The sequence below is a fragment of the Lynx canadensis genome, chromosome A2, assembly GCF_007474595.2.
Source record: "Lynx canadensis isolate LIC74 chromosome A2, mLynCan4.pri.v2, whole genome shotgun sequence".
NCBI classification, from domain to species: Eukaryota; Metazoa; Chordata; class Mammalia; order Carnivora; family Felidae; genus Lynx; species Lynx canadensis.
In genome coordinates this window covers 88,550,734-88,565,263 of record NC_044304.2, presented here as the reverse complement: position 1 = coordinate 88,565,263, position 14,530 = coordinate 88,550,734, and the positions used below count along the sequence as shown (strand labels likewise).

At 37.0% G+C, this 14,530-nt stretch overlaps 1 protein-coding gene across 1 annotated transcript in view; it reads left to right on the top strand.

Moving 5' to 3' along the window:
* The window catches only part of SEMA3D (semaphorin 3D), a 128,087-nt gene that overhangs the window by 44,262 nt on the left and 69,295 nt on the right, over positions 1–14,530 (top strand). Inside the window, exons 4-6 of the mRNA XM_032592390.1 lie at positions 4,454–4,573; positions 9,437–9,530; positions 12,301–12,429. Coding sequence (XP_032448281.1) covers positions 4,454–4,573; positions 9,437–9,530; positions 12,301–12,429 — 343 coding nt within the window. The remainder of the gene's footprint in view (positions 1–4,453; positions 4,574–9,436; positions 9,531–12,300; positions 12,430–14,530) is intronic.

The following is a 14,530-nucleotide window of genomic DNA, read 5'->3' as shown; positions in this document are numbered from 1 at the left end:
ATAAAGCTATATTAGATTTAATTGGACTATATATAAGTCTAGAGAATTATAGTTACTGGATTTGTTTTCTTTTTTTTTTTTTTCAGGTGTCTAGGGAGAAACTCAAATTCCAAGTGCTGACACGTAATACAAATAGATATTAGCTTTTTCTTCTGAGTATTAATTCAGTATTATATTTGTCTTACTTATTTAATTACATATATACGAATAAATGTATATGTGAGGTAAAATATTGAAATGTTATTTGAGAGAATTAGAAAGTTGATACTAGTTTTAAATTTTCTGTTTCTCTTTTTCTTCCAATGGGAGTGTTGGTTGGAGGGAAGGAGAGTAGGTGGGAAGAATAAGGAAGGAAGGAGAAATTCAATATTTTTCCAAAGTTGAGTATATTACTCACTTACTTGAATTGTTTGTTCCCATGTGACCACCCTTGCAGTTGTGGGGAATAGCTGACAAATTAGCCAGATTTCAGGGGAAGTTAAAAAAGCTGCTTCTCAAAGTTATCTTTCTTCATGCCTCACAGAATTACGCTACCGTTAATAGCTGTGCAGGTTGCTAAGTGAATTAAATCAAGTTAATCATTGCTCCTGCTATTTAAGCAAAACTTGATCTTGTAGGATCTTTGTTCCCAGGTTTCTTTTCCCTCAAGCAACCCAACCCTTTTCATTGCCTTCAGGAACTACCTTCCATCAACTTCACTACTGAACACTTTGAGCAGAACTGACTTTTTCATAAAGTGTCAGACAATTCAGGACTCACCCGTAAATTGTTCTATTCTATGTCAGCCCAATCTGGGATGCGGGAGGGATTGCATAAGTAAATCACTGCTAATATCTCACCAGGTCAGATACTAACATAGTAAGTTACTTTCTAGGACTGGCTGCATTTTAATAAAGTACTCCTACACAAGTTCAAGGATGTGAAATATTTCAGGTGTGATTCTGTCTCCTCTGTATTAAACTTCACCCTGGCTTATTACCCTTTTTGAAACAATTGCTATGTCTCTCATAGTCCCCAATCTTTCTGACTCTATAATTTATAATCTGGAAAGGGAGTTGTTTTATTTTTTTATACAAATATGTATGTCAGAATCTTGTAAAATTACTGTCTTGGTCAGCGTGGGCTACTATAACAAAATATCGTAAACTAGGTGGTTTAAACAATAGACATTTATTTCTCACAGTTCTGGACGCTGTTAAGTTCAAGATCAAAGTGCAGGCAGACTTGGTCCCTGATGAAAATTCTCTTCCTGGCTTGCAGATGGCCATGATCCTGTCATATCTTCACATGGCAAAGAGAGAGAGGGGAGGGGGGAGAGGGAGAGAGAGAGAAGAGAGTTCTTCCTGTTCCTCCCCATAAGGGCACTCACTAATCCCACCATGATGATCCTACTCTCCAAAAGCTAATTACCTCCAAAGACCCCACCTCCTATTACCATCTCATTGAGGGGCTTAGGGTTTCAACCAATGAGTTTTGGAGGACACAAATACTCAGTTCACAACAATTACCCTCTGAATTCTATGACTGTTCGTAAAACTGAGCTTTTTAAAAAATGATGAAATAATGGGCAGTGAATCCATCTCTCCTCACTCCAGCAGTGCAATTCTGCTCTTCCCTTTCCTGTGGACTGTTCCTTGTATAGATCTTACCTTGCATAAATCTCTTTGTGGGGGAAAGATCAAGAAATAAAAGTCCCTTTGGTGAGCATGAGTGAGCCAAATAAAGGCCGGAGAATACTAAAACCTGTCATCCTAGTGAGGAAGCCATCGTTACACCTTATCTGGTGATCAGAGACATTTTTTCCACTTTTTGTCTTGGCTGTTCTCATCTCTGTTATTTGTTCAAAATCATTAGTGTGGCATATGTACTGTCGGAATTAGATTTGCATTTGAGATTGCCTAACATGATATTAAAGAACATGAAGCGAGTCCCCTATGGTGCCTTTGTGCACATAGAAAATAAGTTCTCTACATCAGACACATTGATAGAAAGGTGGAAAACTGACACAATAGGATTTTGTTAAGCAAGGCTATTTGCTAGAAAACTGTCTTAGTGAATTTAAGTTTTTCCTTTCTTAGGGGTGCCTGGGTGGCTCCATGGGTTGAGCATTACCCTCTTGATTTCAGCTCAGGTCGTGATCCCAGAGTCGTGGGCCCGAGCCCCACATCAGGCTCTGCGCTGAGATGGAGCCTGCTTAAGATTCTTTCTCCCTCTGTCCCTCTTCGCACTCACACGCTCTCTCTCTCTAAAATAAATAATAGAGGGGCGCCTGGGTGGCTCAGTCGGTTAAGTGTCCGACTTTGGCTCAGGTCACGATCTCACGGTTCATGGGTTTGAGCCCCACATCAGGCTCTGTGCTGACAGCTTGGAGCCTGGACCCTGCTTCTGATTCCGTCTCTCTCTCTCTGCCCCTCCCCTGCTCATGTTGTCTCTCTCTGTCTCTCAAAAATAAATAAATGTAAAAAAAAAATTTAACAAAATAAAATAAATTAAATGATAGATAGATAAGTAAATAATTTCCTTTCTTAAGAGTTTGCATATAGTAAATATATGAGAACATATACAAAACATATGAAAATATTCAAAATGATAAAGATGTCGATAGTGTGATTTGCACATTTAGATGTGCCTTTTTGTTTGTTTCTGTTTTTCAGCATACAACCTAAGTAACCATATGCAGTGGCCCCATTAGAGAGTGCAAAGTCTGCCCGCTTGATAAAAAAACATCCTTTTCTTGTGTAGGTGCCCGAGGGACTGATAGTAATATTGTCTTTTCATATAGTCTTAAGCAACTGCTTTGGTTATAGCGAAGCAGAGAACAGAGGCCCCATGAGTTCATTGTGACATTCTTCTAGGCTAGAATGTACATCTTTTATTAACTGGCATCTATGAAATCTCAAGACATCAAACTGCAAGGCGAGCTGGCCGAAGGAAGTACTAAGGACGAGGAACTCTGTACCACAGAGATGCAGACGTAGCTTTTCACTCTCAAATCTGGGTAGCCACTGGGATAGTGATATTTTATTTAGATCAAAATCAGGGTTGGGTGCCTGGGTGGCTGAGTCGGTTAAGCATCCGACTTCGGCCCAGGTCATGATCTCACGACTCATGAGTTGGAGCCCCGCGTCAGGCTCTGTGCTGACAGCTCGGAGGCTGGAGCCTGCTTCGGATTCTGTGTCTCCCTCTCTCTCTGCCCCTCTCCCACTCATGCTCTGTCTCTCTCAAAAATAAAATAAAAACATAATTTAAAAAAAACAGGGTAAATAATAATTATTAATGTTACATCATTTAACTTAATTCACCTAAGAATCCTGTCAGTTAAGTTGTTGTCCGCTTTTGAAAATTTTCTGTAATTTTAAAAGCCACACTGCCCTGCCAGTTAGGTCACTTTTTTTGGTGTTGGGGTTTTGGTAATACATTCCTTCTTAACAACCCAATAAGAGTGACCACTAGGTCAATGTCTGACTGGTGAGGAAATCATGGACATTCAGGTAGGAAAGAACTAGACTTTTCCTATGAATCCCAGTGGCTTCATTAGGTTTCTTCCTTCCTTAGTGAACACTCACTCATCTCCTAGATAGAATCAATCTAGAATAAAAGTGTACTCCAGCCCATGTTTTCTCGAGGGTTTTGGGGTCTGGGAACCATGAAGCCGTGGTTAAGATCATTCCCAATAATTATGTAAAGATAAGGAATTATTTATCAGAGGTAAATAGAAAAGTAATGTATGATAACAGAAATGACTACTCTGAAAAATTGAGTCACTATTTATAAGTAACTAAGATAATAATTAAGTTATAACAATAATAATGCAAAGAAATATTTCTAAGACTAAGCATATGCAAAACAAGCAGGAATCTATAAATCTCTTCAAAACTTTGAGCCCGTGTAAAAATACGTATGGGAAAAACAAAAGATTCTTAGAACAAGCAGGAGTTAATTTGAGTCTTAAAGGCTCTGTAACATTGAAAATAAGTGGAAATAAAGTAATAGGGCATTCCACCCAATAAGAATGGAATACATATATGAGAATACACGTCTGTGTTCAGTGTTTTGCTCAGTGGAGCTGAGACAGTTGATGTTGTAAGCAGTAGACAATGTGGGAACATCAGAATGTGACAGGTTTTGTTCTCTAGGTGATTCATGAAGCAACGTATGGATATCTCATTCTGTTTATATACATTCTCTGGGCCCCTTGAATACCTATAGAGATGTATGTTCTAAGACCCTGATTAGTTCAAAACCTGTAAAACTTCAGACAGCTTCAGTCGCTCGTTTAAGGCAGTTTCTAATATGTTTTGCCTCCTTTGCTAAATCAGATGTTTAAAGACTTCTCATAAATCTTTTTTTTTTCATTTTTGCTGCTATTCTTGATAATTTATCTACTTGGAAAACAGGTGGTATTAATCAATCTTTGTGTGCTAATGCTTTTATTTTTTTGTGTGTCCAATAGACAGAATGTGCAAATTTCATCCGTGTACTTCAGCCCTACAACAAAACTCACATTTATGTGTGTGGAACTGGAGCATTTCATCCAATATGTGGTTATATTGATCTTGGAGTCTACAAGGAGGTAATATAATGAAATAGAATGAAAACAGTTAGTTGTCATAATGTTACTTAATGTCTTTGACATGAAGCAGTCAGATTTGAATATAAAATTTGAATCATACAGTTTATAAGAACTCACGTTCCCAACCATCTGATGGATTGCCATTTTGATTATACACTTTATCTACCTAATAACATTTTTATTAGAAGTTTTTTTATGAGAAGATTAAAATTAAAAGGACATGATGTTGAAAGTGCTTGTTTTCTGTGGGCTCTATGTATGTCGTTATTTTCTCTTGAGTTTCCATTATAATTAGATCTATATAGTATGTTGCTGTTAGTAAAAATCCACGTCCCATAAGGCCTTGCAGTGGAATTGTATCTTATAAATAATTTCATTTTCCCCATTTGGCAAATTTGGACCTGTTACGTATGGTTACAATGGTGCACACTAAGCACAGAGGATTTTAATTATTGTCTTAAAATTGTATAGGTAGTCATTAGCACACTGAACTCATGATTTCTGCCGGATCAAATTGACAGTAGAAATAAAGGTTGTACTGAATTAGGAATAATATATTCCAGCTATCAGTGAGCATTTTAATAAATGAGAAGCATGCAGATTTCAGTAACTTAATTAATAGCTAATACATTAAAGCACCTTCTTTGGGTCATGGACTGTGCCAGGCACTGTACATGGATGGTTTCTTTGAAATTGCACGACACTCTTAATTGAAGTTAATACCTTTGTAACTCCCAACTTACAAGTTAGTAAAAATGGAGTCTCAGTGGAATTAAATAACACGCCTGAAATCTCCCAGCTAATAAGTGGTCCTGCAAGGAATTGGACCAAAGCAGTCTGTCTCCAGAGCAAGCATGCCCACCTGAGATTCAGAATACATACTCTAAATTGCTTCTTTGTATGGGTTTGATGGGTTGTACTGTCATCCTTATGTTTATGTATATACTACTTGTGAATAACCGCACATATTTGCAGGATAATTGGCTGTGTGTTTGAAAGCAAAGTCTAGGCGTATGGAACAAGTTTCTTTACATTGATTTAACTGATTCATGCAGAGATCAAACCCACAGCTGTGGCTGGATTAATTTTCCTCTCTAACCAACTTGTCTAACCAGCCCATTCTCAACCGTTTGAAAATAAAGCAACTTTCATAGTTAAATCTCTGAACCACTAGGAGACTTGGCAACTTGAATCCATCATTCTTTGTTGCTGGTGTAATGTTCTCTTGCCTAGCTTTGATGAAGGGTAATATATAACAGTAGCTCATAGCATAGGGTGTAATTATATGAGATAGCCCCACAGCTTGGATGTGTTTTGAGGCCTGAGGCTAAAGGCCAAACTCACAACTTGCTGAGGGGTGCAAATAGTGTTCTTTAACTCCTAAAAGTCACAAGTGCTGAAAGGGAATTTAGATGGAGCTAATTACTTAGCTTGGGACTGTCAAGCAGCCCCGGGGCAGTCAGATTTATAAGTTCTGTGAACGCGAGAATTATGAGTGAGCAGGGATATGGAATCTTGTGTGTTTTCCATTGGTCAGGAGTACAGGTAATTGCACGGCGATGCTGCTTGAAGATGGTTAACTTTTTAAATGAATTGTGAGTCCCAGGAATTCCTTGTCCTTCCAGAACGAATTTAGAAGGCTCTTAGATTATTAGGTAAAGTTGCTCCTAAAGTGGCTGGAAAGAGGAACCAGCAATGAGAAGAAACAGGAAAAAAAAAAAAGCCTCAAATGAATGCCAGATTTCTGTCTTTGGCAGTGAATCGGAGAGTGGTATTACTTATTGAGGTGAGAATAGTAATAAGTTTGGGAGGGAAATGGTAAGCTGGTTTTGTACATTCTGCATCTGACAAATGCAGGTCATACCAACTGGGCGTTTGGATCCAGATTTCAGGACAGAAGTCAGGGCAGTTGTTAACAGCTAATAGTTAGCGCATGGGGAGCCAGGGTTTGAATTATGGCTTCAGCCATTTACCAGCTCCATAGTCTTATCCACCCTGCATAAAATTTCCAAGCTTCTGTTTATTTAGGAAAAAGATAATGATAATAATAGAAACTATCTCACAGAGTTATTTTGAGGAGAAAATGAGAAAATGCTTTTGGCCAAGTACTTGCTTCCTTCCAGTAACTTAGTACTCAGTCATATTAGGCAGTAGGAACACAGAAAGGCAAAAAGGCAAGGATTTTAAAAGTGTATGTTTAAACTTCATGTGAAAATAATGTCTGCAATATATTTATGCATGTATGTGTATGTATAGTGTGTGTATACACACACATTCAATATATATATTATTCTGTGTGTGTGTGTGTATGTGTGTGTATATGTGTGTGTGTATATATATATATATATATATATATATATATATTCCGTGACACTGAGAATACCTGATAGTTGTTGAGTAATTACATTGTAAGTGTGTTCTTTGCTCTGAGATCTCCCCTATGCTGCTGCTTATCTCTTTAATTGCGGGTGGTATTAATAATAACTTTGCCTCGTTGCTATGTTGATTAAATGTTTCCTATCATGCTTATCTCTCTACTTCAACAACATATGTCTGTGCACAGCTTAGATACGTACATTTTGCTTAATTAATTAGGCTTAGGGAATTTAATAGGACAAGTCTTATAAAACTGAAGCTGTCTCAAAAGTTAGCGTCATGTAATTTAGTCCATTTATCTTGGAAAGGCCGTTTAATCAACCATTATTTTTTTACATGATATTCTTATTGGTGTCCTTGACTCTGGCTTAAGGAAACTTGCTTTCCTGATATTTTCTTTCCTCAGGCGATTATAAGAGAGACCTTGAACTAAGCCTTCACGGATACCAATTTTATGGACTTATCTTGAGAATTTAATAAAGTGAAACATCTTAAAAACAGAAGTCTGTACAATTATGAGCGTTTATCCAGTACTTTTGATTAACTGTGCCACTCTCTGGTTTTCTTGGTTTTTCTTTCTTACCTTTTTACTATCATCTTCTGGCACACCAGGATTCAGTTTACTTCCTGTCCCATTACAATATCCCATTATAGGCTTTAGGGTCTACAGTTCTGTTTGACCTATGGAAAATAATGTGCTCATAATGATATTTAAACATACATAAGAGCCACTATCTGCAGGTGGTTTTTTTTTTGTTTTGTTTTTGTTTTTGTTTTTTTTCCCCCCTGACATATCTCTAGCCCCATTCCCAGTTGGGAAGCATGCCTTAAATGTGTTCTCACTGGACTTTTTTCGTGCTTAGGCTACACTATCACAGGTTGTCATTAGCTGGCCTGTTCTAACCAAACATACTTGGATTTGATCATATTACACTGTCATGGTGGGTCTACAAGTTGATTTCAACACGTTTTTAAATCCACGGGTTTGAAATTCTTAGATGAAATTAGTTAACAGCATGAATTTTGGGGACAACCTTGAGAGTTCTTTGCCTCTTACTAGCTATATGATACAGAACAAGATACTTAACCCCTTCTAGCCTCAGTATTCCATTGGTAAAGCTGGAACTCTTAAAGTAGCTATGTCTTCGGCTTATGGTGAGGATTCAGTGAGATAATGTACATAAATTTCCTGGCCCATGGTTAATACCTATTAACAGCAGGGACTTTTCCTGTTTGCATTAAAGTGCATTTACTTAAAACGTTGAAATAGCATTTGACAATCATGCTATTTAAATTGCTACCACTATTTTTTAATTAGGTGGTAATTACTATTGGTTTCGTTCAGAAGAAATACACAAATCTGAAATGACGGCATCACACAACAAATAATCCAATTTCCTCCATCCTTTTTGCTTCCTTGCTTACTTTCTAGATAAGTAGTTTTAAATATTCCTTTCTTATTACATGTGTGTTCTGATATAACTTGGTAGATACACCATCTAGAGAAAATGTCTGAAATGCTGAGATTCTCTAACTAGTGCATATGTGGGGTGAGTCAGCCTTTCTGCTGGATGGTAGTGTTGTCATTGTTATGAAACACTCAAACTCATGGGGCCATATTCATTATACATTCATATTTTTCTTGGAAAGTTCAACTTAAGATGTTGTTTTTTCCTGAATATTAAAAGTCTGCCAATGTCATTCTGTCTGTGGCCACTATTATAAAAATAGATATTTCAGCCAAAATAACTATGTGGTTTTAATGTGTACAGTGTTTTCATAATAGTGAAAATACTACAACAGGGTTTTTTTTTTTTTTTTTTTTTGGCCCACATGTATCAACAGCTCTGTAAATGTACTCCCTGTCTTAGAATGCTTTTATGTCTCTAAAATCACAAAATGTCACAAGCTTATTTTGGTATAGTTGCAGATGCTTGAGTAAACAAACGGCAATAGTAATGAAAGTATAATTATTATAGTAAATTAATTTCTTCCTTTTTTTTTTCTTTTTTAAAGTAATCTCTATACACCCAACGTGGGGCTTGAACTCATGATCCCGAGATCAAGAGTTGCATGCTTCACTGACTGAGCCAGGCGGGCTCCCCATAAATTCATTTCTTAAATGAGGAAATTAGCTTATTAGCCTCAGTGAATTTGTTTTGAGGCTTAAGAAATATGTATGCTTGATGGTGATTTTGATAATGAGAGCGGTCCAGACTTAGTGAATTGATTACATTACCACTTCCGATTGAAAAATTAATTCAGTATTATCATTACTACTTTGGGCAAACACAGACCAAGCCATGGGAATTGAGCCATGCCAGAAATAATATTTGCTAAAGAGTTAAGGAGCACAGCCTGATGCACATGCTATATTCAATCAGTTTTTGCTGAATTAATGAGTTAGAGTTTAGTTCTTATCTCCTATCTTCTTGCTGATTCTGCTGTTTTAAAAAATCTCACTTGTGTTAATATTTCTCATAACAGGAAGTTATATTCAAACTAGACACACATAATTTGGAGTCTGGCAGACTGAAATGTCCTTTTGATCCTCAGCAGCCTTTTGCTTCGGTAATGACAGGTAAGAGCAACGGCAGGCTGTTCTTGCTTTTAGGTGATTTTCTGAAAAGGTATGTGTAGATTAAACCACAGTTTCTTGCTGCATTAAAGATTATTTTGGATTACTCTTTCACTGGCTATTTGGTTACAGTATTTTAGTGCCAAGTCTCTATATTTAGCATCCTTATCCTAGGTGAGGCCCCAGCAATCTTTCATTTCTACACAGTTTTTATTTACTTTTATTATTTTTTTAAATGTGTATTTATTTATTTTGAGAGAGAGAGAAAGAGAGCATGTGAGAGAATCCCAAGTAGGGCTGTGCTTGGAAACCCACAAACCATCAGATGAACTGTGAGATCATGACCTGAGCCAAAGTCAAGAGTTAGACGCTTAACCAGTTGAGCCTCCCAGACACCCCTCTGCACAGTTTTTAAATGAACTTCTGGTTGAATTCTTTTTAATGCAAATGACACGTACTTACTTGTTCTATAATTCTGTATTTAGATGGCAGATTTTCTTATACTACACTATGTCCTGTTTGGCTTACTTTGGAAGTTAAATTTAGCAATTCTTTAAACATGATAAAATACAAAATATGTTGAAGAATTGAGTGGAAGAATTAATAATAAGATATAGTGGATAAATTAATAAAACAAACGGTAGAATACAGATAATATAGAATACAGATGATAGAATGTTGTAAGACTTTTTCTTCCAATTTCACCCTAACTTGATTGTATTCGTGGAAATGCAAAATGTTTGTGAACATATTCAATCTTCTCTTGCTTTGTCTACATCATAAATTCAACTTGAGAGGTGACTATCCTGTTTAAAGAAGGCAGTACCGTGTGGTCTGAAGTCTGTTCAGAGGAATGTCGGCACGACCTCTGAATTTTAACCATTATAAGGACTCCTTTTGTCTTGGTTTTGTTCATGACTTTGCTCTCTTTTTATTTAACTTGTCTATCAAATGTTTGAATAGACGATAAGAGTGAAGCACCATGGCATTTTAATTTTCACCTAGTGAGAACTAGTGATCTTTCTTTGAAGTGAAATCGTGTGTGTTTTTGTGTGTTTTGAAAATTGTATGACTAATGTTCAGTCATTATCCTCAGAAAGTGAGATAGATGATTTGGGATTCTGATCTGTCAAGTGGGGCTGACAGATCCTTAATAAAAACAATGGATTGTAGGCATTGGTGACCCCCCCCCTCTTACAAATCCCTAAGTGATTTAAATACAAAGAAGACAGTTTTAAAGCCTGGATAGACAGATAAAATTTTTAGGTTGAAACATACCATTTTTTTTCCTGACAAAATGTTCAGATATCCACAGTTTTATATGTTTGAAATGAATGGTTTGTTTCCTTTACTCTTACCAGGTAATGTCTTTGTTGATGTTGGTATTTCTGCTCTTCCATTTTTAAAAACGTGTCCCGCAATGAAATATTGTTATTTACCGTGTATTTTAGGGGAATGCTTTAAGAGATGAAAGTAGTATCGTATCTACATTTACTTTACCTAACTGGATTTCTCTCTTTTGTGTTTTGTTTTGTTTTACATTTTTCCCTTTCAAAATTGACGCTTGTCATTATTAGATTGGTTGACTCAAATAGCTCATTAGAAGATAATTTAGATGGATATAGTCAGAGGATTTAGGAACTCTGTCAACCACTTACAGGAAGCCAGAATTTTAAAGATAATGTTTCTGTGGAAAATTGGATTTTAGTGATAAAACGTCTTTAGTTCTTCTTATATTTAATCATTTAAAAATCTAAATCCTCTGTAGAGATGAGCTTTTTTTTTTTTTAATTTTGGTCTGTTAGGTATACTGAACATTGTTGACTACAAAGGTTTCTCGAATAGAGGCTTAGCTGTCAAAGGGGCAGGATTTTGTGCTGTAGGGACAGCATTCTTCTCTCTCCCCCTCCAAATGCTGACTGGCATTAGGGAACACTAACCCCTACCCCCCTCCGCTTCTCTGCCCCAATCCTTGCTGTTCCCCCTTTTCCCCCATCTCTGCTTTCTGTTCTTTCTCCCTCCCCTCCTTCCCATCTTTCTTCTTCCCTTCTTCCTCCCCAGACCTCTTTCTTCTCTCCTCTGCTTTCTCCTCTGCCTCCCCACCCCCCACTTCTCAGTCTCCAGTAAAACATGGATATGCATTTTACATAAATAACAGGACAAAGAAGTTTGGTATGCCGTAATAGCCACATCTTTGCCTTTTCAGGGATTCCTGTTTATCAGAGCCATTAGAGATGTGATTAGCTCCAAGGAATGCAACATGTTATAATTACAAAGAATGACTTCAGTGCTGAAAGCTCCCTTTCAGCAGAGGTTAGGCACAGAAAAGTTGTGGTCATTGGGGTTGTGCCGGTTAAGTAAATACTAATTACACAATCCATTCCTCATTATGGCATTTGCTTTTTAATATTTTTGCATGTGTTGCTACAAAGACAAACTCCTAATTATGACGTATCCTTGAACTATTTGGGGGGAGAAGGAAAAGAAGGAAGAGCTTATTCATAAGTGAAGCTCATGCACTTGCAATGATTAATTCGGAAGTCTTTGGCCATTTTTATATTCAGGAGTCTAGCGTCAGCTTGCAAAGTTCATGGAGTTATATTTTCTATGACCATGCAAATTTTTCAGAATTTGAACATGATACTTATGACACAGTGTATCTTCTCCTGTTAAGCAGTAAATGTCTCCTGTTCATGCACTGAATGTAGTATATTGCAAACAGTATCTGCTGCTGTACGCTTAATAGTCCTATGTATTCTCTTCTCCCTCTCAGATGAGTACCTCTACTCTGGAACAGCTTCTGATTTCCTTGGCAAAGATACCGCATTCACGCGGTCCCTTGGGCCTACTCACGACCACCATTACATCAGAACTGACATTTCAGAGCACTACTGGCTCAATGGTTAGTGATTTTCTGACTTTTCTTTTTTTTTTTTTTTTTGCCTTTGCTTTTGGGTAGATAAGAAGCTCATTATTATTCACTCAAATGTGTTTTGGGATAAGTGGTTTAGCTTAACACAATAAAATGCATTTGATATAATTCCCCACTAAGTTAGACAGCTCTCCAGACCCTGTTGTGTATATAATAATAGCTGACATGTACTGAGAGTGTGCTATTGTCCTTGACGCTGTTCCATGCTCTAATTGATTTTTTAAATGTCCACAATGACATATGAGGTATACATTATTATGTGCTTTTTAAAGATGAACAAACTGAGGTAGAGTGATTTGGTCGAGTTCTTATAACTTGTCAGTTATAGAGCCCGGGGGTTCGAGTTGGCAGTCTTTCCCCTGCAGCCTGTTTTTTTGTTGTTGTTTTGTTTTGTTTTTGTTTTTTAAATTTTTTTTTAAATGTTTCTTTCTTTCTTTTTTTGAGAGACAGAGACAGAGTGTGAGCGGGGGAGGGGCAGAGAGAGAGGGAGAGACAGAATTGAAGTAGGCTCCAGGCTCTGAGCTGTTAGTACAGAGCCCAATGTGGGGCTCAAACTCACAAACTGTGAGAACCTGATCTGAGCCAAAGTGTGAGACTTAACCAACAGAGCCACCCAGATGCCCCTCCTGCAGCCTGGTTTTTAATGACTAAGCCAAATACTGTCTATGAGCCTAATGAAAACAGGTTAGGTTATAATGTTGACTTCTTTTGTTTAAAGATAATTTATTTGGGTTGACGTGTCCCTCCAGAATTTAAAGCATATTAATATTGACATTGGTTTTTCTGATTACTTTTTTGTTTATAGGTCACACAGAACTCTGAGATAAAAAAAATCCACTAATGAATTAATTGATTAATTAATTAATTTATGTTTGTTACTTCTTTGTTTATTCTCTCCTGCTGTACAGGAGGTCAATTTTTGGCATGATAGTCCAATGTTTTCTAATTATCATAGAACTTTCTTGCACAGTGGGGCAGAATAACATAACATTACTGTCTAAGCAGGCAGATAGCATTTCTCATTCCCACCATAAATACTGGGTTTTAGTGCGGGAGGCCTGGGTAGACATTTCCTAGGGGCTATCTCTCTATCTCTCAGTATCATTTGAGCAGTGACAACATAAACAAAAGGGAAAACACTTTAAAACATTTCTTTAGTCAAAACCTCCTGAACCATTTGTTTACCCAACAATAGGATCTCCCTTGGCCAAAAGAGAACCCTATTAGTGGGGAAAACAAATATAGAATATCTCCAGCTATGCGATTACTCTTTAATTTCTTTACACTTGTACAAGGCAAGACTATCTTCTTGAGCTTTGTGAGGTTTTTGTGAAAATAGTTGGTTTGAGACGGACTTCATAGATTTTACCCAATAGAAAAACGTACCTATCTGTTTAGGTAACAAGATATACTTACGGCCTAAAATGAAGTATAGATTTTCTTTCTCAGTCTCGGGATGGCAAAAACCATATTGCCACTCTTTTCAGAGATTATTCTATGTATTCCTTAACAATGGCATGTCCATAAAGAGGTCTGCAGCACTGCTGAATTAATAAATGGAGAGAATCTCTATTCAACTCTTATTTGACTAGCATGCTGTGCTGAGTGCTGTGTGAAGACTATTACAAATTAGGAAGCCTTGAGTTGGTTTAGCATTTAATAAACAACACTTGAGGACCCTTGGCATACTGAATGCTGTTCTGCTCCTGGGCATGCAAAGATTACATGGGAGGGTTACTGACCTCATTGATGATGACTGCCCGAACATTAGAAGAGAGTGGGAGATGGGGCTAGAAAACTGTAAATATCCTGAAATCATGGGGAAGTTAGCTGTGGTTAAGCTCTTTTTGCTCTTTTTCTTTTCTTTTCTTTTCTTTTCTTTTCTTTTCTTTTCTTTTCTTTTCTCTTCTTTTCCTTTCTTCTTTCTTTCTTTCTTTCTTTCTTTCTTTCTTTCTAGATATAATTGATATATAACACTATATTAGTTTCAAGTGTACAACATAACGATTTGATATTTGTATATATTGCAAAATGATCACCACAGTAAGTCTAGTTAACATCCATCACCATA